Genomic DNA, 19,545 nt, shown 5'->3' on the forward strand with positions numbered 1-19,545 from the left:
ATAATTTATAAATCGAAACTGATCGCAGCTCACTCCATTCCCTTCAATGCCTCAAATACACCATTATACCCACAATTAAAGTCCAAATTCGCTATCATCTCATCCATGCTAATGCCTTTAGCCATAGCCCGAGTATCTCTTAGAACTCTCGCTGTACGCGGCCGGCGAATACTGTCCACTTGCTTGAGCACCCCTTCGACTTCCCCGCGGGTCAGACCTGGGCGCAGTAAACGGAAGCTATCGGCATCTTCGACAGCCATGTTTGAGCCTTGGCCCTGCATTGGGGTCATTGCGTGGGCGGCGTCGCCGATGAGGATTGTGCAGCCTTTATTCCAGCGAGGAAGGGGGTCGAGGTCTTGGAGTTCCCATACTTTCACCTCGGTTGCGATACTAAGGTCAATGGTTACAAGAGACATCCACACATGGGCGTAAGGGCACTTACTCAAGAATTTTACGAAGAGGATAGCTGAAGTCGTTGAAAGTATCAACCATCTCCTGTCGATCACCATCCGCGTACCACGACTCTAAGACATTGCCCCTATCCTGACGACTGGGGAAAAGACAAGAAAAGTTCATGTAATCGTAATTGCGCAGAGGATATGCGGTAACGGTGCGTCTACTCCCATCACCAGCCATCAGAGTAGAAATCCGGCTATCTGCTGTGCGAGGATCCCACCATTCGGGGAGATATCCGAGTGCCGCTTTGACAGCTTCAGCGGAGATGGCGACGCGATAACATGTCATGCCATTTTTCTTTGGCTGATAGTTTGAGTCGACAATGCGATGACGGAGACGTGAATGCACGCCATCGGCAACTGTCTTTGAGTCAGTCGCTTTTCTGTGATATCAATTCGCGAGAACTCACCAATAACTACATCAGCCTGAATGGTGGAACCGTCCTTGAACACCACAAGACCCTCATCAGGCTCAACATCCACAACCGAAGTATTAAACACCATCTTCGCCGGACTCCCCTGAATACCCAACTTCTCCGAAGGCGCAGTCGCAAGCCGCAGAAGCTCGTCCCGGAAATCCGACCGCTTCATTGTCATGGTTTCCGCTTTATACTTCCCCTCGAAGTCGACCGGGAAGTCCTTTACAAGCATGCCGTCCTTGTCAAAAGTTCGGAATCCGTGGCATGGAACGGCACCAGCACGGTCGCGATCGAAGCCCATGGTTTGGAGCATTTTGATGCCGTTGGAGAACAGGCAAATACCCTGTCCGCCGGTGGCTATGTCGGGGCCACCGCGTTCGTACACGGTGACTTCGTGATGTTCGCGAAGGATGCGTGCTACTGCTAGGCCGGCGAGGCCGGAGCCGATTATAGCAATTTGGAGAGACATACTTGGTTCTGTATGTAAATGGGAAATGAAGCAGATGATACAGGAAGAGAGATAGTTGTCACTTGATTGTATACCCCTTTGGCGGTGTCTCTAGGCCGTATTTATAGCATTTTCCTCGGCCGACATGTATGTTCAGCATCTCATCGCTGAAAAACCGATTCGTTGTTCGGTCGGCGAGGACCATCCATTGACGAATTCTGGATGCCATTTAATATATACAAGTTCATCGTTGCTAGAATGGGAGACTTCGTCCAGCTTGGCCGCATATTCGGTTTTACTTGTATGACTTGCCCTATACCCGATCTCGGACTCGGTGATCCGAGCTCGGGCCCGTGAATCCTGCGGCCCCAAAGCAGGGCTCGGATCTACCAGCGATCCCGGATAATTGCTGGTTGACGTTGATATCTGAGACCTATATGCGTGAGGAAGTGACAGAAGGGTCCTAGGCTCAGAAAACAGACCTTGTGACACGGTTCTGACAACTCTATTCGTATCCGGCCCGATCCAATACCGAGCCAAAAGTAGATTTCAAATACTAGATCATGCTCGTTCTAACATATACGTGACCAGCAATATTCTCAGAGCATTACCGATTTCCGTCCGGACAGCCCGATCCGATTATCAGAAACGATGGATTGACTATAGGCTGCGACGTCAGGGCTATACGTACCCCATGTATAAGCTGATTCTTGTCGGAGCCGAACGCATCTCCGCAGTAGCATTAAGCGGATGGTCGGCAATCATACGAATCGATCAATATGCCCAGTGGTTACCAATTCCGGTTACTTGATTAGCTATACCGGACTAGGTAGCCGAATTTGAAAATAGGCCAATGGAATTTCATTCTTCTCACTCATGCGCCCCGATTATTTGTTGACTAGGATAACCAGGTAAGCGGGAGCCATAGCCATGGCCCTGGTGAGTAGATGAAGATTCGCTACGCAATGCTGGATCCAAATGACCTTGAATAGGGTGACACCGCAGAGGAAAGAGTACGTGATATTACATAGAGATAGAGTCTAGAGTAGGGCTGTATAATTATCACACGCATACTCATGTCTTGGAGATAATAGTTGGTATGTCATAAACTATACTATTTTCAGTTTATGATAGAAGGTTCAACCAATTGCCAGAACCGGATCCCTGTCAATATAACATATCGTTATATGGATCAAATGCAACTCTGATAATAGCGCAGCTGGACCCTCATGCACTGCAACATGAGTCGGATGACTAGCACTACTCAAGGGAATCATGCGCCTCGGGCAGCCCGATTGCTACGAAGGTATCCCCGTCTCATGGAATGGTGCCTTATCTGACAGTCTAAACATACTTAGAAGCCCATCAGAACTCCACGTGTCTTGTCTCGGGTCACCCAGTCACCAAACTAGGATTCCCCCCATAAATTGTGACTGCTATGTTGAATCAGCGTGCTGTTGACCAATTTGGCGACTGTGTCGTTGAGTCATGAGATGTGTGTTCTTTGACATCTTTGGCATGGATTAATGGACAAAGCGGGCATCGTGGCTGGCCTTGAAAACCGGGCTATGGATTGGACCAATACGATGAAAGGCATCGAAGCATTGTTTCACCCTAGAAGGATCTTGAAGGAAGAAAGTGGCGTTGGCAAAGGAACCAAGGTTGAATACATAGCTATTGCATTTGCTATATGCACGTCCATGTACAGCAAATCCCATAATCAATATTCTTCGAAACAACCAATTAGTTACGCACTCGGAAATACTCTTACGACATTGCTGCCAAGTAAAGAAAAGCTAATCGACAATAATTGCAATTCAAGCCAGGACCGAGATGAGTCAGCGGTCATTCCCAGTGGTTCGTTTAGGGCTGACAGCTCAGCCATAGTTTATGCAGATACGAACAAAACAGCAAAGATATACGAAAGCTTAGCCAATACGGATCTGCGACGAATCTGCCTAAAAGGTAAATCCACCCGTTGGCCTATGACCATCTCCAGACTCTTCTGACAGGGGCCGTTCCTCGTTTTAGGCCCGAACACTACTCTATACTTGTACTTGTTGACTCACACGCCCTGTGTTCCCAAGGGATCTGCCATAATATTCATGCAAGGATGGTGCATATGCAGGGCAGGGTTGTTACTAAACATAGAAAGATATACCGATTTATTGCCGTGTTGATTCGCTAAGCCGCTTCGTGTCTAGTGTTCACGTGAGATGTAAACCGAGGCTTTGTCGGTGAAAAGGGGGTAAAACACAGCAATACCAAATACAGTAAGAGCCAAACACGATGCGATGACAGAGTCACGAACAACTTGAGGCTCATTGTTGTAGCTAAGCGGTCGCGGAGCTGCCGTCAGAAAAGGCCTATATAAGAAGAGCCCGTCGACATGCCAGTGGAGTTGTATCAAGTATGGATCTCACAATGCTACGGTGGATCTTTATGAACTTTCTTCTTCTGGGGCTCTTGGCCCCAGTCGTTTTCGGACGTGCCATTGGGCACGACTATTCTCTATGGAGCCGAAACTCCGAGCAACCAATCAATCAAACTCATTTCCCAAAGACATACGACATCAATACTAATTACTACGATTCCTCCCCTAACACTGGCGTCGTGAGAGAGTATCACTTTGATATTATCAATACCACCGCTGCCCCCGATGGCATCGAACGGCCCGTCCTCCTGGTCAACGGACAATTCCCTGGTCCAACAATTGAGGCCAACTGGGGCGACACCGTCAAAGTCCATGTCACGAACCGCATGCAAAACAACGGCACGGGAATACACTTCCACGGTGTGCGGCAATTTCTTACTAACCAGATGGACGGCGTCCCGTCGCTGACGCAGTGCCCCGTCGCCCCCGGTGAAAGCTACACCTATGTCTGGAAGGCGACGCAGTACGGCACCAGCTGGTATCATTCGCACTTTGCTCTGCAGGCATGGGAAGGAGTGTTCGGAGCAATGGTAATTCATGGCCCGACCTCGGCGGAGTATGACGAGGACTTGGGCCCGCTATTCCTCAGCGACTGGTCCCATCAGACCGTCGACGAAATGTACCAGACTCAGCTGGAGGTTTTCCGACCTGCCCAGATGCAAGGGGGTCTGCTGAATGGGAAAAATGTATGGGTTGAAAACGGCACAACGGTGGGGGAGCGGTTCAAGACAACTTTCGCTCCGGGAAAGAGATACCTAATCCGCTTGATTAACTCTGCGGTACACACGCACTTCCGGTTCGCTATTGACCAGCACAATGTCACGGTCATCGCTAGTGACTTTGTCCCCATCATCCCGTTCGAGACCAATGCCGTGCCTATTGATACGGGCCAGCGTTACGATATCATTGTCACGGCAGACCAACTCGCCGATAACTACTGGATGCGCGCGGTACCACAGTCCATTTGCAGCAACAACACGGCGGGTGATAACATCAGGGGCATTTTGCACTACGAAGGTGCGAATGATAACACCGACCCAACGTCAGTTCAATTGGACAATCTCGACACCAAATGTGAGGACTTTCCTGCTTCGCAGCTGGTCCCCTGGGTTGGCCTCGATGCACGAATCAGTAGCACCGCCAAGACCGTTCACTCTGAGGTTAGCTTTGAAACAGTCGGGGACGTCCCACTGTATCTCTGGACGCTGGGAGGAAATTATTTCAACAACTCCTGGTCCAGCCCGACGCTGCAGCAACTTCAACGGGGCAAGGACAAGACCGGTTTGATGACCGATAAGACAGCAGTGCAAGTCAATACACCAGACCAATTCGTGATATTGGTTATCCAGACATTTTTCAGAGCGCCACACCCTATCCATCTTCACGGTACGTACCCTTCCCTATACCAATGAACCGCGACCCTAACTAACGCAATACAGGCCACGACTTCCTAATCCTAGCCCAAGGCCTCGGAACATACTCACCCACGAACGTGACCCTAAACACAAACAACCCTGCCCGCCGAGATACCGCCACGCTACCTTCAGAGGAGGGCAAAGGCGGGTATCTGGTTATCGGCTTTATGGCAAATAACCCAGGTGTCTGGCTGCTGCATTGCCACATCGGGTTTCACCAGTCACAAGGGTTTGCACAGCAGGTTGTCGAACGATCGAATGAGATTGAACGGATACTGGATCGAGGTGCTCTGGACAGGACTTGCAAGGCTTGGGATGAGTATGCCAAGGTTAATCCATTTGGAGTGCAGTATACGGGGAGGAATGGGCCGTATGAGTCGGGGATTTGATTTGATATCTTTTCTTTTCTTTTTCCTTTCGACTTGCGATTTTTGTTTCATATTAGCGAATTTTTGGGATTATTCTACTTTAATTGTATAATAGCTTGTTTTTCTTGAATACATGTCTACATGATGTCTGCCATTTACTTGTCCGAAAATGTATGCTCGTCTAGGTTTCCAATGTCCCAATTCGATCTATCCGGGAGTCCCCGTACTATTTAGGCAATAGCAAGAATTAGGGTTTGAGACCCACATTTGGATTGCCGATGTGCCAGATACAATCTCCACTGGAGGATGAGACATGCAGTGCCCAGCAACACTGTAGGTGTTAGCGACCGGGACGAAACGGATCAACACCGTAAAGTATGCATACGGTATACGGTATACGGCATGGGCAATCCGATTTGATTTGCAGACGCATATTTCTACTGAGTGTCCCCTATATCTCTTTGGGACCTCGATGCGTCCGTACAAAAACACCCCTGGTACCCTTGTATTCAATGTACATGTACGAGCAGGCAAACCATCGTACTCGCTACTGACAGGCTCAAGCGAGGATGACCCTGTTATCACAGACCCGGCTCCAATAAGGTCGTTTCAACGACCACATGAAGCCGGTCCCTTATCCAACTGGTGTAACCCGTATAGTTGTACACGAGATATGACGTCTTTGTTCTGCATCCTTACATATGCCAAATAAAGGACCACCCACTACATCATTGGACATGCTTGAAACAGGCTGACTATGTCCTGGCAATAAACTACTACTGGTGGCTTGTAGGTCATGTGTACTCAATACGGACAATGGATCCCTGACATGGCAGTGCCTGTGCCACATGCAGCATAGTACGGACCATTCATCATATGGCATGCGGTTCTATCCGATCCGGGGTTCCGATTGCCAAGCCTAAGCCCTGCATCCGCCCGATGCCAGGATTCCCGCTACAAACAATGGAAGAGGCTCTATCACTAGGGCAGGTTTTAAGAGTAAGCTGACCTCAATACCTCCGTCAAACATTTCCCAGAATTCAGCTCAGCAGAGAAACTCAGCATCATGGCATACCGCAGCCTTACTCTCCTCTCTCTGCTTTTTCCCTCTACCCTTGCCCAGGACTCCGACCTCGTCGGCTGCAAGGCAGTCTCATGTCCCATCGAGGGCACTGAGGATCACTGTACGGTTGCCGAGGACATCTTTCTCGGCAGTGGCACGCTCCTATCCCAGACGTTCCCTCAGCGCTTGAGGGTCTATCACTTGTCAAGGGCGTCAATCTCACCGTTTGAGAAGGAGAGGCCTCTGAAAACGCCCGTGAGTTTAAATCAGTCTACTACCTCGGCACCCCGTCAAATCTAGAGGTCAACGACCTGTCTGGCTGCGCTGTCTTCTTCAACGATCCGCCCGCGAAAACATTTCAATACCCGACAGAGCTAGCAGGTCCGAGAGACGACAATGGTGATGCTCAAAATGTTACCGATACCGCCGCTGCGAGTGGAACGTGCTCGGAGGTGATTGATCAAGCGTGTATTGACAGGCTTACGGAGCGGGTGCGCAGCATCATCAACGGTGCAGATGGCGATGGTTGTGCACAGTTGGAGGATGGGTTGAACAGCAGTTCGTTCGATGAATGTAGCGATAGTTGGCTTGGAAGTAGCACGCTGGGTAACTTGACCGTTACTTCGCTCGCGGACTTATCGACAATTGGTAGTTCGCAGAATTCTTCGTCCGACTGCTGGCCTGTTGTGTCTAAGTCGGATAATCTGTCGGAGATTGCAGAGAATACTGCCTATGTACTTTCCCCCTTCCTCCTTTCAGAGGAAATCATATAGCTGACTTATGCAATCAACAGGGAAGCGATACAGCGGCCGAATACATGCAACAAGTCTACAAAATTACGCCCGTGCTGACCGTATTTTCCGAGAGCAATCTGGTGGACGAAACCACTTCCCAGATGACATGTCTCAAGGTCGTCAAGGACAGACCTGCAGAGGATTATGAAGGTGGTGACGAGGGTGCAGCATTTCAAATCAGACCTAGTCTGCTTGGTACAGGCATGGTTACGCTCATGGCAGTCATACTTACAGGGCTGTAAGAGAAGGCGTAGGTGGTAAGCGGGTTCTGTTTCTTGAAGTCTTTATATTCAAATAGCGCAAAATGGGCAATTTCTTGCATGGCGATCCCCATAGATATTGGGTTTGGGCTGATACCTTATGCCCATTTGTATGTATTGAGTCGCGTTTCCTCTCCCCAAGCCCATTCCATTCGCACACCGTAATCTACCATAACAATACCCACCCTCAAAACGGCCAAACCGCCCCCAACTTTTCCCCACCACTTGCAACAACCGGCTTCGCGGGCATCATAACTGAAACCAACCTCGCCCACTCCCCACTCTCATTACTCCAAGCATGCATCGTCCCCCTTTGCACAACTGTATCTCCCTCACCCAGCTCCACCCTCTCCCCATCCCCCAACGTAAGCACAACTGTGCCCCTCAGCACGACAACATGATCAACCGTGACGCTGCGGTGTTGCGGACCAATGTAGTTCGGTGGGATGTCGTAGGTTGTGAAGAAGGAGCCTGTTGTTCCGTGTATGAGGTCGGGGGCGGCGATTGTGGTGGAGGTTATGTCGGCGGGTGAGGTGGGGTTGGAATAGAGGGGGTTTATGTGTGCGCCGTCGCCGACGGGTGTGGATTCGGGCTGGGTTTTGGTGAAGAATGTTGCGGTACTGTTGGGGGTGTGACCTGTTATGAATAGGTTGGTGTCGGGGTATCGAGGGGGTGCGGGGGTGGACATGTTTTGGGTTGTAAGGATGAATTGAAGAAATATAGATTATGGAGGAACTGTCTTTTGGAATCCTGTGGGATTAAAAGAGATGGAAGTGCATGTCGGAGATAGGAGTTAACGGTGTCAGCTGGTGGACTTCATCGTCAAGGTGCATAAAAAACGAGTCGTTGCGGGGCGTCGTCGCGACGATTATGGATACTGGGGGGAGGTAGGTAGACGATGTACCAGTATTTGGATTACTAGGGAATCAAGGCACTATACGAATATCTCAGTCGTGCGGGTTATGCCATTTTGGATAGCATCCCATTGCCTCGGATGCTGTTCTGATATTGGTTCTCCTAGCCGGAGTACTGTCAATTAACATATGAAAGTATGCTGAAGAAACATACAAACCTGCTCTGGTAATTGTCAAGTTAGGGCTTCAACTCCGGCCATGTGGCATAAATGACGTCTTCAACCCCAGGCAGACATGTGATAATAACAACACCTAAGCTATTCGTACTTCCATACTTGTTCTTTGAAATCTCGTTAGTTATCGCCAGAATGAAATGTGACGAAGAAGAAGGAATGCAACATGCTTCCCGTATTATAAAGCTGTCAAATGTCAGAACACCATCACCATACAAATCTAGTGCTAACTATATACAGCCCGAGAATTTCCCGATAATCCGCCACTACCGTCGACCATCACAACTCCTGAATATGGATAACTAGTCCGCTCCTTACACCCATCCCTCAGAAACTGTGAACATGTCGTAGTCATGAAGAACGGCCTTGTGGGAAGACCACTATGGCTTGTCAATGCGAGAGAGGGCAAAAAAGTCCCACATACATGCATGCGGACGCGAAATCCATATATTACCACGGCACACGTTGCCTCCATTTATATCCCCAATAGGAGACGCCATCGACTTACCAATCGTTGCGATTAACCCTAGGAAATTTTCGTCTGCGGAAATTGTGGGCGTGATACGGAGATACGCCTCTGAGGCTGTTAAATTCAAGGTGTTGATGTCGGGAGGGGTGATTATTTTATTCGATAAAAAGAAGTCGATGAAGGCTTACCAGGGTCACAGTTGTCATCTTCGAGAGGCACGCTTACGAACATTATTCTGTCGCTAAAGAAACATATTCCGGGAATGACACAGGCACGGGAACAGGGGACTAGTCCGCTTGGGAAAGCAGTTTGTCGTGCTGGGACTCCTACAACGGTACGTATCTACATTCTTCCTGCGATGTCGCTAATGCCACTAGCTTGGGATAATCACCGCTGTGACGGCTCACATATGATAGCTCACATGGTGGTTCAACACTACGGCAATGGATGATACATCACAAACACCATCCAGTCATGTCGCCAACAATCCTCTTAAAACCTCTTCATGACCTGGATAGATTTCCTCTTCTTCTTTCTTCTCCAGATTCGATATTCTCGTCGATGGCTACAATAGTTTAGATAGGAATTCAGTTCGTTATTATCTACTATTCCGAGCCCGTGACAACCGCGATATATGACGGATGTCCCTGTCAGCCACGATGTCTCACTAATCACAGATGAGAAACTTCCGCACTTGGAAAGTCCTGCAGGCTCACCACGGATAACAGGATGGGCCTGTATAGAGAGGTTCTGCGTGGTGGTCCGATATTTATCTATCAGAGTAACATTTCTACCGGAAACGTCCGTTCCTGCAAAGCGACAGCTCAAGGAACAGTATACATGGGATCACAGATATCCAACCTACGGGACCACGCTCCTTTGGAGGACGGTAGGTAACGGTGATAATGTGCCGGATGCATCCGGGAGCGTTTTGTGCTTAGGGAGGCCTGGTGACATGCAGGCACGCGCTGTTCTTTTCCAGGACTTTGAGGGGCAGGTGGTGAAATCGGAAGACGTACAGGGTCCTGATAGTGCTAAGTTTAGAGGGGGCTTCCTTCTTCCGGAGGAGATCCAAAAATCCGAGATAGTGATGAGTTGACGGTAAAGGGAGAGATCAATCAATTGCTGGTAGCTGAATCAACTACCTGGTTACCTGGTTGATGCCTTTCTGCCTAATATATGCCTGATCGTGTAATTATCGTACTAGCGCATACGAAACTTACAAGTCGTAATCAAACAGGAAACCGCTACAAAGCAACCTTCTAGAAAGAAATACTCCATACAGGGATATCAAATCAAATGAAGCAGAGATCGCCTCTATAAATGGCCTTGGGCAACTACACATAGAGACAACACTCGCAGCCAAGTCATGACCGGCATCAGTTGGCAACAGCTCCTGCAGCATTCAATCCCCTCACCACCATCACCACAACCTAAATGATTCAGTCGTCTCCAAGGTGTGCATAATCCGGGGTATACTTGCGCCCAACGCCTTCCTCCTTGCTCTCCCTTTCTCATCCAATCTCTATTCTCTCTATACGAAGTTTTAGAAATGGCTCCCTCAAGAAAGAAATTCTCCCCCCGGGCCCCAAGAAAGCGCATCAACGCGCGCAAAATCACAAAGACCCCTCGATTCCCCACCTCCATCCTCGCCCAAGCACGCAAGAACAACCTCATCAAAGCACTAGGAATCAAACCGACGAATCAGCGACAAGCGAAGAAATACTCAAAATACAAGCGTGGCATTCTCTCGGCTTCACAAGAGCTGTTTGAGCAGAATTGCTTTGAGCGAGAGCCGTTGCCGTCGGGGTATGTATTCGTGCCCAAAGGCGACGTCTACGTTACGAGGCATTGTCGGAGTAAGACGAGGGAATCGCGGCGGGTGGTTTATGTAGTTTATGTGAGTGCACCCTACCGCCCTCATCCTATATTCTGTAAAAGAAGGGAAGTAGTGACGTTACGGCCACAGAACAACGCCGCGAAACGAACTCTCGGCCTCCGCGTCCCCGCCGATGTCTACTCCTCCGTCCTCCATTCCGCCGCTGCAACAGCATCCTCCCGCGCAAATGCCGTGAACCTCCGCGATGCAAAGGATTCCTCACGGTCGAGAGAACTCCTCCGCTCGCAATTTCCGTTAATGCCGGCAGAATCTCTAGAGACAATCCTCGACCATGCGTTCCTGAAAGGTTCTGGCCGTGTTGGGCGGACGGGGATGAAATCCGATGAACGTAAGGCGGATTTGGCTGTCGAGGCACATATAAGGCATATGCATACGCCGTATGAGGAGTTGATCAATGCGGGGATTGACCGGAGGGAGGCTAGGGAGGCGGTTTGGGAGACGGTCAAGGCTATTAAAATGGCTTGGGAGGGGGGTGGGAGGGAGGTTACGCCGCTTACTTTGCGAGGGAGATCGGAGGCGGATATGGATATAGACATTATTGAGGTGGAGGACTAAGATTGGAGACTTGTTTTATACGATTTGATGTTCTGGATATGACATGCCCTACATACAACGTCAAGGACATACAGCAGGCCTCAACAGCCTTGAATTATGATTACGATTTTATGACTGCATAGGTTTAGAGCGATGACTACGCCAGTGCGATGATATGAAGATATTTATATTGAACAGTGCATTGTAATAATCAAAAACCAACGCGATCTATAACATGGGTACTGACTTACCAGTCTACCAACACTCGAATCCTCCACGAATAACCAAACATGAAACAACCAGAGTCCCTTGTAAATGGGAACTCAACACTCAAACCCTCTGCTGAATTCCACATTGGATCATTGAATACGGATGGGGAAAAGACCATCAGTCGAATCCTCCACGACTCACCTCTAGACAATCTGGGATAAAAATCGGGACGAAATAAAAAAAAGCACGTACCTGGATCAAATCACGTAACAACTGCGTGCGCATCAGACAGGAAAACCGAGGCCCACGAAGCAAGCACACACTCACAATCTGAACGGCAACCAGTTCATGGACCAGGGTCCAGCCATCCAGGGGATGCTAGTCTCCGCACCCTGCACCTGCATATCCAAGAGCGTATAAAGCCACTGCTCGAGGGAGGTTAGCACGTATTCCATATCATCATCTTCACCAGCCATGCCAACGGTCTCAGATTGAAAATTGGCATCGCACCTAAGCACCAACGATCCGTTTCGGACATTCAACGCCGTGGATTCGAACTGACCGTTGTTGAGCTTGTCCAGAACAGTATTACGAGCTCTATTGAGGACCATCCAGATATTGTCGCGGGGAGTGCCAAGTGGCAGTCCAACGAAAATTGTGTACTGAAGGTCCGCCTTTTTATCGAGTTTTATGTGGCCATTATCGTTTCTGCCACCGTTGCCCTTGCCGTCACCGTTCGGCTTTTCGTCACCGAAGCCATCGTCGCCGTCGTTGCCTGAGATGAGGTGACCCAAGGCGCGATTCGCGGCGGTGCGCCAGCGTGGGTAGCCGTTGTTCTGGCCGAAGCCGTTGGTAGCGATTTGGTGGCTGTTGTTGTTGGAGTTGGGGACTCCATCTCCATCGGGGAAGTCGGGGAGGAGGAAGGTGTTTGGCCGAACGTTGGCGGGAGTATCGTCCATTTGGATGTCAGCTAGTGCAACTGGCATTTTGTCAGCGGAGGAGTGCTGGTACCTTGTTTGGTATTTGTTTGAGGTGGGTTGAGAGATTGCTTGAGAATAGAGGAGATGAGAGAGTGAAGCTGGAATTATGGTCATATTTATACATTGAGATCCTGCTATGATGCTGTAGACCTATTTCCGGAACTCTCCAGAAGGTATTCTCCAAATTCTCAAACAAACGACAAAGATATTGATGAAAGAGGTTCCAACGGCATTGTCATAATCGGGGATACTTCATCCACATTGTTGCCTTCTTTGTACTCTGCCTCAGGCCAGTGCCTCATAGTAAGCCATTACCTGAAATAGTCAATCAAAGCGTATGCCTATCGCTCCAGCCCCTGTTAGTCTAGTGGGAAAGCGCCCCAACTATCCCCTTGGCTAGCAGGTTACCTCTTCCGGCATGGTGTAATGGCAAACATCGCCGTCTTTCACACGGCAGCTCGGGGTTCGATTCCCCGTACCGGAATTTTTTTGGTTTTTCTTTTTTCTTTTTTTTTGGCAATTTTTGTTCAAAGTTTTCTCCATAATTTCTTGATGTCAACAAAGACAGCAAATCAGCCCTAAGGTCCAGCCCTAATTCAATTCCGCTTAAAGTAACTACCCCACATTTGTTCCCGTTGGAGCAGTCAGTCCCCACAGGTCGTCCGAAACAAGCAAAGTCCGTGTATCTAGTCCCCAAAGAGCAACCAAGCCGACGATCTCTTGGCCTCGTGCCTAAAGGGGCAATGGCCGGTTTTTCTTTTATCGCTTGAGAATCGCATAATGGAGTGTCGCAGACAGCCCATAGGCAGATAATACCTGAGTCTGATCTTTGGACTTTCGATAAAACAGGCAAATACCATCTCTACTTGTCCTCGAAGCATAGCCAACGTCAGGCCGATCAACACCGACGGATCCCCAGCCCAGACACCCGCCGAGACCCGAATGAATATCATGTAGCCTCAGCCTCGTGTCTTAATATATCCCTCCAAGAATACGAGAAATCTTATCTATCGTCTAACGCCCTCGAGTGCTATCCAACTCTACTTCTTGATTATGTGTCCATCGCCGTGAAATCCCGCAATTAGTCGCCACGCCAGCATGTGGGCGGACAAACGACATCAGTCCCGCCTCTACGCATACAGACCCCGTTTTCGAAGACGGTTCCTCGTGCTAGCCTTTATAGCCATTTGCTATATTTTCTTCATATATTTTCCGGAACCTGAGTTACCGACAAAGAGAACACAGGATTTCACCAGTCCGAGCAAACTCGCGCCCGAGTACGAGGAGGAATTTCCCAAGTTTGTGCATACTTCGCCGTTCCGGAAGGATCCGGATCTCGAATATGAAGCTAGAATAGATGCTATGCTGCAGGAGGTTGAGCACACCGCGCTCGCAGAGAATGGGGGAGACTATAGTACCAGAGATCGCATCTGGCAGATCATGCCGGAGGTGAAGGATCGAGGGTCAGATTCGAAGATGTTGCAGGACAAAAACGACGGTTGGGAATATACGGTAAGAACCCTGTCTCGTCTGGATCGATCGAATTCAGTTGCTGAACTGTATAGCCCGCAACAGATGAATGGGCTGCCGCCTTCGTTGCCAATACACTATCGAAAGCGCCGGAAATCGCAACCATATACCAAGCATATCCATACAATGTCCTTCGCGCAGATCTTCTTCGCTACCTAGTGCTATGGTACTACGGCGGCTTCTACGCAGACATGGACGCCTTTCCTGCACGAGCCATCAAGCACTGCCCACCGCTTGGTCCCCTCTTTACCGCAGAAACCAACAACCGCCCTAACGTCTCGTTCATCGTAGGCGTTGAAATCGACGAGCCTTACGTTGCGCCAAAATTTATGCGCAAATGGCACTGGAGCAGACCATACGAATTTATTCAGTACACCATGTATGCACCGCGCCGCTTCAGCCCGATCCTTCGAAAGACTATCGTCCGCGTTCTCGCGCATAGTAGACAGCACATGGACCGGTGGACCATCATCCCACCACGATACGACGAACCCACAGTCCTGGAAATCAGTGGCCCCGGCGTCGTTACAGACGCCATCATCGACAGTCTCTCAGAGACACTACCCCCGACACATCTGCTGGTCAACCTATCCGTTGAAGCGGACGAGGGGGTTGGCGATTTGCTCTCGTCCTCAGGCGCGACGCAGAGACGGGTAACATGGGTGCCGTTCCATAACATAAAGGAGCCTGTATATATTGATGCATCAGAGGCTGCGGAAGGAAAGTCCATGGGTGGACTAGGTGTGCTGCCCGTTAGTGCCTGGGGGAATGGGCAGAGGCATAGTAATGCGGAGGGATTCCGAGGGCCGAACGTCTGTATAAATCATCGGTTTGGGGGGTCTTGGAAGATTAATTGGTGGCATCGCATGTTTGGTTAGTATATATCTGCATAGTACATAGCATTTACAGCTTTGTTTTAGTCTGCATCTAAATGCATTGCATGTATCTCAGTCCCAATCCGGTAATAGGGCAAAATCGCATAGCCCCACGCTATACCGCATTCAGCCGGAAAACTCTCCGCAACTCAGTCTCAGTCTCAGTTCCAAACTTCTCAACATCAACTTCTCCTCAACCACAACACTCACAATGGAAGGGGCCGATATCGTGGAGTCGCCGCGCAAGCGGCAGAAGACGGACAACGACAACATGTCTTCCGAAGAAGTTGCCGTTGCAGCCAAACCCGCCGCCGACGACGCTCAATTGCAGAAGGAGATCGAGGTTGGGATTACGGAGTTTGTTACCCCGCAGAATGAGGGCTTTTCGGGGATCTTGAAGAAGAGGTACGTGTTATCCATGGCGGAGTGTATGGGGTTGAACTGATTGTTTGACAGATATACCGACTTCCTGGTCAATGAGATCTTGCCTACTGGTCAGGTTCTGCATTTGAGGAACGTCGCGACGCCGGAGCAGAATAAGAAAGACAAGAAGGATACGAAAGCCGAACCAGCTGCTGAGTCTGCGACCGAGAACACCGCGACCAAAGCTGAAGAGGAACCCAAACCGGCCGAAACTGCACCCGAGCCCGCCCCCGAGTTCAACCTCTCTGACGAAGACAGTACCACCCTACACACCTACTTTGGCGAAGATGCTACCAACAGAATCGTTTCTCTACACAAACGCGCCCAAGCCTCCAACGCCCGCCCAAGCGCATTCGACAAGATCGCTACCTCTGTCATGACCGACCGCGACCAGCGAATCCAAGTGCACCAAGCCATCCGTCGTATCTTCAACTCACAGCTCGAGTCCAGTACAGACGGCGAGGGAATGATGTGGATCTCTGCCGCGCCGAACCGCAACAAGCGGAATGGACAGAATGGGCAGAATGGACGCGGTGGACGGGATGCGAACAGGAATAACTGGCAAGAGCTTGGTGGTCCGTATTTGCATTTTACAATCTACAAGGAGAACAAGGATACGATGGAGGTGATCTCGTTCCTGGCACGGCAGTTGAAAACAAATCCCAAGTCGTTTCAGTTTGCTGGGACGAAGGATCGACGGGGTGTTACTGTGCAGCGGGCGTGCGCGCATAAAGTGAAGGCGGAGAGACTGGCCCATATGAACAACACGCTGCGCAATGCGAGACTAGGCGACTTTGAGTACCGCGAGCACGGTCTGGAATTGGGCGACCTCAATGGCAATGAGTTCGTGGTAACGCTACGTGAATCCGACATCCCCGGCGTCGATCTAAACGACCGCGAAGCTGCCATCTCCAAAGCCAACGAGCTCGTCGGCTCCGCCCTGCGCAACCTCCGCGAACGCGGCTACTTCAACTATTATGGCCTCCAGCGCTTTGGAACCTTCTCCACCCGCACCGACACCATCGGCGTGAAAATGCTCCAGGGCGACTTCAAAGCCGCCTGCGAAGCAATCCTCCAATACCCCCCACACGTCCTCGCCGCAGCGCAAGACCAAACTCAGGACACCGGCAACATCAGCACAGACGACAAGGCCCGCGCCCAGGCAATCCACCACTTCCAAAGCACAGGCAAAAGCGCCGAAGCACTAGAAAAGCTGCCCCGCAAGTTCTCCGCGGAAATGAACCTCATCCGCCACCTGGGCCGCTCGAAGAACGACTTCATCGGCGCGCTGCAGATGATCCCCCGCAATCTGAGACTCATGTACGTCCACGCGTACCAGAGTCTAGTCTGGAACTTTGCCGCAGGCGAACGGTGGCGGTTATACGGCGATAAAGTCGTCGAGGGAGACCTCGTGCTCATGCACGAACACCGCGAGAAAGAAAGCGACGCTTCAACCGCCGAGATTAATAACGAAGTCGACGCCGACGGCGAAGTCATCATCACACCTGCAGCACACGACAGCGCCCGCGCCGCAGATGACCAGTTCACGCGTGCGCGCGCCCTATCCGCTACTGAAGCTGCGTCGGGTCGATACAGTATCTTCGATGTCGTCCTTCCACTCCCCGGCTTTGACGTGTCGTACCCCGCGAACGCAATGACAGACTTCTACAAGCGCTTCATGGGCAGCGAGGAAGGCGGAAAACTAGACCCCTTCGACATGCGCCGTAAATGGAAGGACATTAGTCTCAGCGGAAGTTACCGCAAATTACTCAGCCGAATGGGCGAAGACTACTCCTTCGAAATTAAGACTTACGAGAAGGACGATGAGCAGTTCATTGTCACGGATCTGGAGGCCGTTACTAACCATGAGTCTGAGAAAGCTGAGGCGAAGACCGAGGGCGGGAAGGGTGATAAATTGGCCGTGGTGCTCAAGTTCCAGCTCGGCTCGAGCCAGTATGCTACTATGGCGTTGCGGGAGTTGATGAAAGGGAGGGCTAAGGCTTATACGCCTGACTTCGGAGGCAGGTAAAGAAGACATGTATATAGATCTGTACAGAGTACAGGGGATAAATAAAAGTTTGATTCAGCATTAAAATCATTCTCGTACGTATCCATTACCCAAAGAAATTGAATTGCACAAACGCATTAATGCCCACCAAAACCCCTGTGTCCACGCTCATGCTCACGCTCATCAATCGACGAAACAGAAGAAATAACACTCGCCCGATCACCATCTCCATCCCCATCCCCATCTCCATCAATATCCCGTCTTCGCCCACTCACCCTCGAGATATCCGACAACGTATCATCAGGATGATTAAACGGCGAGCGCGCGCGCGGGAACTCCGCACCAACACCCGCCGACGGCGGCGAGGGCGAAGGGACCGGGTTCTCAGGCGTTAACGCCAATCCAATCCCCATACTGGGATCACTTGAGCGGTAGGTTTCTGGGAGGACGGGGGTTGAATTATGTTGTTGCGGCAGGGGGCCGTCGAAGGGCGGGTTCATGTTGTGTGTTTGGGAGGGCATTGTCCAGCCGTTGCCGTTATTGCTTGGCGGGACGGGAGCTATGGCAGTGGCCGTTTCCATTCGTGGGTTCGCTTGTCCGTGGTTGTGTCCTTTTGGTATGTGTACTTGGGAGTTAACTGGTGTTTGGGCTCCTGCTCCTGCTGCTGCTGCTGCTGCTGCTGCTGCTGCTGTTGCTTTGCGTTGTTTGCGGCGGCGCATGAAGAGGAGTAGGAAGACGATTGCCGCGATGAGGGCTGCGCCGCCTACGGCGACGGGGACGGCGATGGCGACTTTTGTGGTTGTACTCAAGCCACCGTTGTGGTTGGTGTTGGATTTGGTACTGGTATCGCTGCTTGCTGCTGTTGTAGGGGTTGCGGATGCGACGTTGCTGGGATTAATACCAACGCTAGATTCAGCTGGTGGTATGGAAGAGGGCACCGCTTGTGCTGCAGTGTTACTCCCCCAATTTTTAGGGTCTTGGTCTCGATACGGGTTGTTGTTCCCTGTATAGGACCAGCCGGTGCGGACGGCACCTTCTGCGGCTGTGGGAGCTGTGTAGTGTAAGTGTGAGTCGATAATCCGGATAAACATCGCTATTATCCTTAAGACTTGGAAGAGGTGTTCTCACTTATATCTTGGGCCATGTGGTATGCTTTCCTTTTGAATCGGATGCGGGCTCCGTTGTCAATAAGACCGGTCGTGAATAAAGAGACGATATACTGAAAGAACTCTTAGCGCTCGATCAAGCAAGGCACACTCGTCTCGCTTACTCTGAATAGCCTATCACAGATGGCAACAGAATCAAACAAAGCCAGCTTCAATCATTAATATCCTGCCATCTCGGGCATCAATACTATCAGAAGGTATCAGGATGAAAACTCGAGCTGCACCCCTCAGTAGGAAATCAAACAAAGTGAGACGAGAGAGAAAAAAAGCACGCGGCTCAAATGAGCCAGAAAAAAAAATTAACAATAACAATAAAAAAGCACAAGGCTGAGCCGCAGTAGCGTCAAGCGCTATCTTACGGCGCAGACGATGCTGATTGCTGGATTCGTCCATATTGAAAGGCCGGAGGGGGAGATCAGCGAGCATCAGCCACCATAGCGGACACAAAACACGAGCATGTAACACATGATGCAGTATTACAGGCTATCCTGTTCCGCTGTCAATATGGCAGGTATTTTAGACTGCGCAAGTTCATGTCCGATGCTGGCTATCGCCCGGAGTATGTGCCGGAGTACAGATTCCTCTTTTGGTGAATCGTGGTAAAGCGTGGATGCTGTTGCGTACGCGCCCGAGCAGTGGAGGTCGGGTTATACTTGGAATGGAGTAGCGGACGCATTAGCCAGAGACGGCGCCGTGATTCCTGCAGA

General features: G+C 50.4%; 11 protein-coding genes and 1 non-coding gene across 12 annotated transcripts; 8 read left to right on the plus strand and 4 right to left on the minus strand.

The window, feature by feature from the left end:
- Window positions 1-29: 29 nt before the first annotated feature.
- ACHE_30087A (FAD-dependent oxidoreductase) lies at window positions 30-1,343 on the minus strand (the record flags this gene model as incomplete). Its single annotated transcript, XM_043276667.1, has 3 exons — window positions 30-390; window positions 443-815; window positions 866-1,343. 3 exons carry the CDS (start codon window positions 1,341-1,343, stop codon window positions 30-32), a joined length of 1,212 nt encoding a protein of 403 aa, XP_043134622.1.
- Window positions 1,344-3,746: 2,403 nt separating this feature from the next.
- Window positions 3,747-5,560, plus strand: ACHE_30088S (uncharacterized protein; the record flags this gene model as incomplete). The annotated part of the gene is made up of 2 exons (XM_043276668.1): window positions 3,747-5,142; window positions 5,196-5,560. 2 exons carry the CDS (start codon window positions 3,747-3,749, stop codon window positions 5,558-5,560), a joined length of 1,761 nt encoding a protein of 586 aa, XP_043134623.1.
- A 1,045-nt stretch (window positions 5,561-6,605) lies between these two features.
- On the plus strand, window positions 6,606-6,902 carry ACHE_30089S (uncharacterized protein; the record flags this gene model as incomplete). Its single annotated transcript, XM_043276669.1, has 1 exon — window positions 6,606-6,902. One exon carries the CDS (start codon window positions 6,606-6,608, stop codon window positions 6,900-6,902), a length of 297 nt encoding a protein of 98 aa, XP_043134624.1.
- Window positions 6,903-7,419: 517 nt separating this feature from the next.
- ACHE_30090S (uncharacterized protein) lies at window positions 7,420-7,638 on the plus strand (the record flags this gene model as incomplete). The annotated part of the gene is made up of 1 exon (XM_043276670.1): window positions 7,420-7,638. The coding sequence occupies one exon, from the start codon at window positions 7,420-7,422 to the stop codon at window positions 7,636-7,638; it is 219 nt and encodes a 72-aa protein (XP_043134625.1).
- Window positions 7,639-7,843: 205 nt separating this feature from the next.
- Window positions 7,844-8,344, minus strand: ACHE_30091A (cupin domain-containing protein; the record flags this gene model as incomplete). The annotated part of the gene is made up of 1 exon (XM_043276671.1): window positions 7,844-8,344. One exon carries the CDS (start codon window positions 8,342-8,344, stop codon window positions 7,844-7,846), a length of 501 nt encoding a protein of 166 aa, XP_043134626.1.
- A 1,502-nt stretch (window positions 8,345-9,846) lies between these two features.
- Window positions 9,847-10,311, plus strand: ACHE_30092S (uncharacterized protein; the record flags this gene model as incomplete). The annotated part of the gene is made up of 1 exon (XM_043276672.1): window positions 9,847-10,311. The coding sequence occupies one exon, from the start codon at window positions 9,847-9,849 to the stop codon at window positions 10,309-10,311; it is 465 nt and encodes a 154-aa protein (XP_043134627.1).
- A 453-nt stretch (window positions 10,312-10,764) lies between these two features.
- ACHE_30093S (DUF2293 domain-containing protein) lies at window positions 10,765-11,667 on the plus strand (the record flags this gene model as incomplete). Its single annotated transcript, XM_043276673.1, has 2 exons — window positions 10,765-11,112; window positions 11,182-11,667. The coding sequence occupies 2 exons, from the start codon at window positions 10,765-10,767 to the stop codon at window positions 11,665-11,667; spliced, it is 834 nt and encodes a 277-aa protein (XP_043134628.1).
- Window positions 11,668-12,234: 567 nt separating this feature from the next.
- On the minus strand, window positions 12,235-12,950 carry ACHE_30094A (uncharacterized protein; the record flags this gene model as incomplete). Its single annotated transcript, XM_043276674.1, has 2 exons — window positions 12,235-12,284; window positions 12,419-12,950. The coding sequence occupies 2 exons, from the start codon at window positions 12,948-12,950 to the stop codon at window positions 12,235-12,237; spliced, it is 582 nt and encodes a 193-aa protein (XP_043134629.1).
- Window positions 12,951-13,248: 298 nt separating this feature from the next.
- Window positions 13,249-13,320, plus strand: ACHE_t30003S. Its single transcript has one exon. It is a non-coding gene; the product is annotated as a tRNA-Glu (tRNA).
- Window positions 13,321-13,934: 614 nt separating this feature from the next.
- ACHE_30095S (uncharacterized protein) lies at window positions 13,935-15,244 on the plus strand (the record flags this gene model as incomplete). The annotated part of the gene is made up of 2 exons (XM_043276675.1): window positions 13,935-14,348; window positions 14,402-15,244. 2 exons carry the CDS (start codon window positions 13,935-13,937, stop codon window positions 15,242-15,244), a joined length of 1,257 nt encoding a protein of 418 aa, XP_043134630.1.
- A 208-nt stretch (window positions 15,245-15,452) lies between these two features.
- On the plus strand, window positions 15,453-17,693 carry ACHE_30096S (pseudouridine synthase PUS7; the record flags this gene model as incomplete). Its single annotated transcript, XM_043276677.1, has 2 exons — window positions 15,453-15,646; window positions 15,698-17,693. The coding sequence occupies 2 exons, from the start codon at window positions 15,453-15,455 to the stop codon at window positions 17,691-17,693; spliced, it is 2,190 nt and encodes a 729-aa protein (XP_043134631.1).
- Window positions 17,694-17,809: 116 nt separating this feature from the next.
- Window positions 17,810-18,763, minus strand: ACHE_30097A (uncharacterized protein; the record flags this gene model as incomplete). Its single annotated transcript, XM_043276678.1, has 1 exon — window positions 17,810-18,763. One exon carries the CDS (start codon window positions 18,761-18,763, stop codon window positions 17,810-17,812), a length of 954 nt encoding a protein of 317 aa, XP_043134632.1.
- Window positions 18,764-19,545: the final 782 nt, after the last annotated feature.

The sequence above is a fragment of the Aspergillus chevalieri genome, chromosome 3 (genome assembly GCF_016861735.1).
Source record: "Aspergillus chevalieri M1 DNA, chromosome 3, nearly complete sequence".
In the NCBI taxonomy this organism is placed as follows: domain Eukaryota; kingdom Fungi; phylum Ascomycota; class Eurotiomycetes; order Eurotiales; family Aspergillaceae; genus Aspergillus; species Aspergillus chevalieri.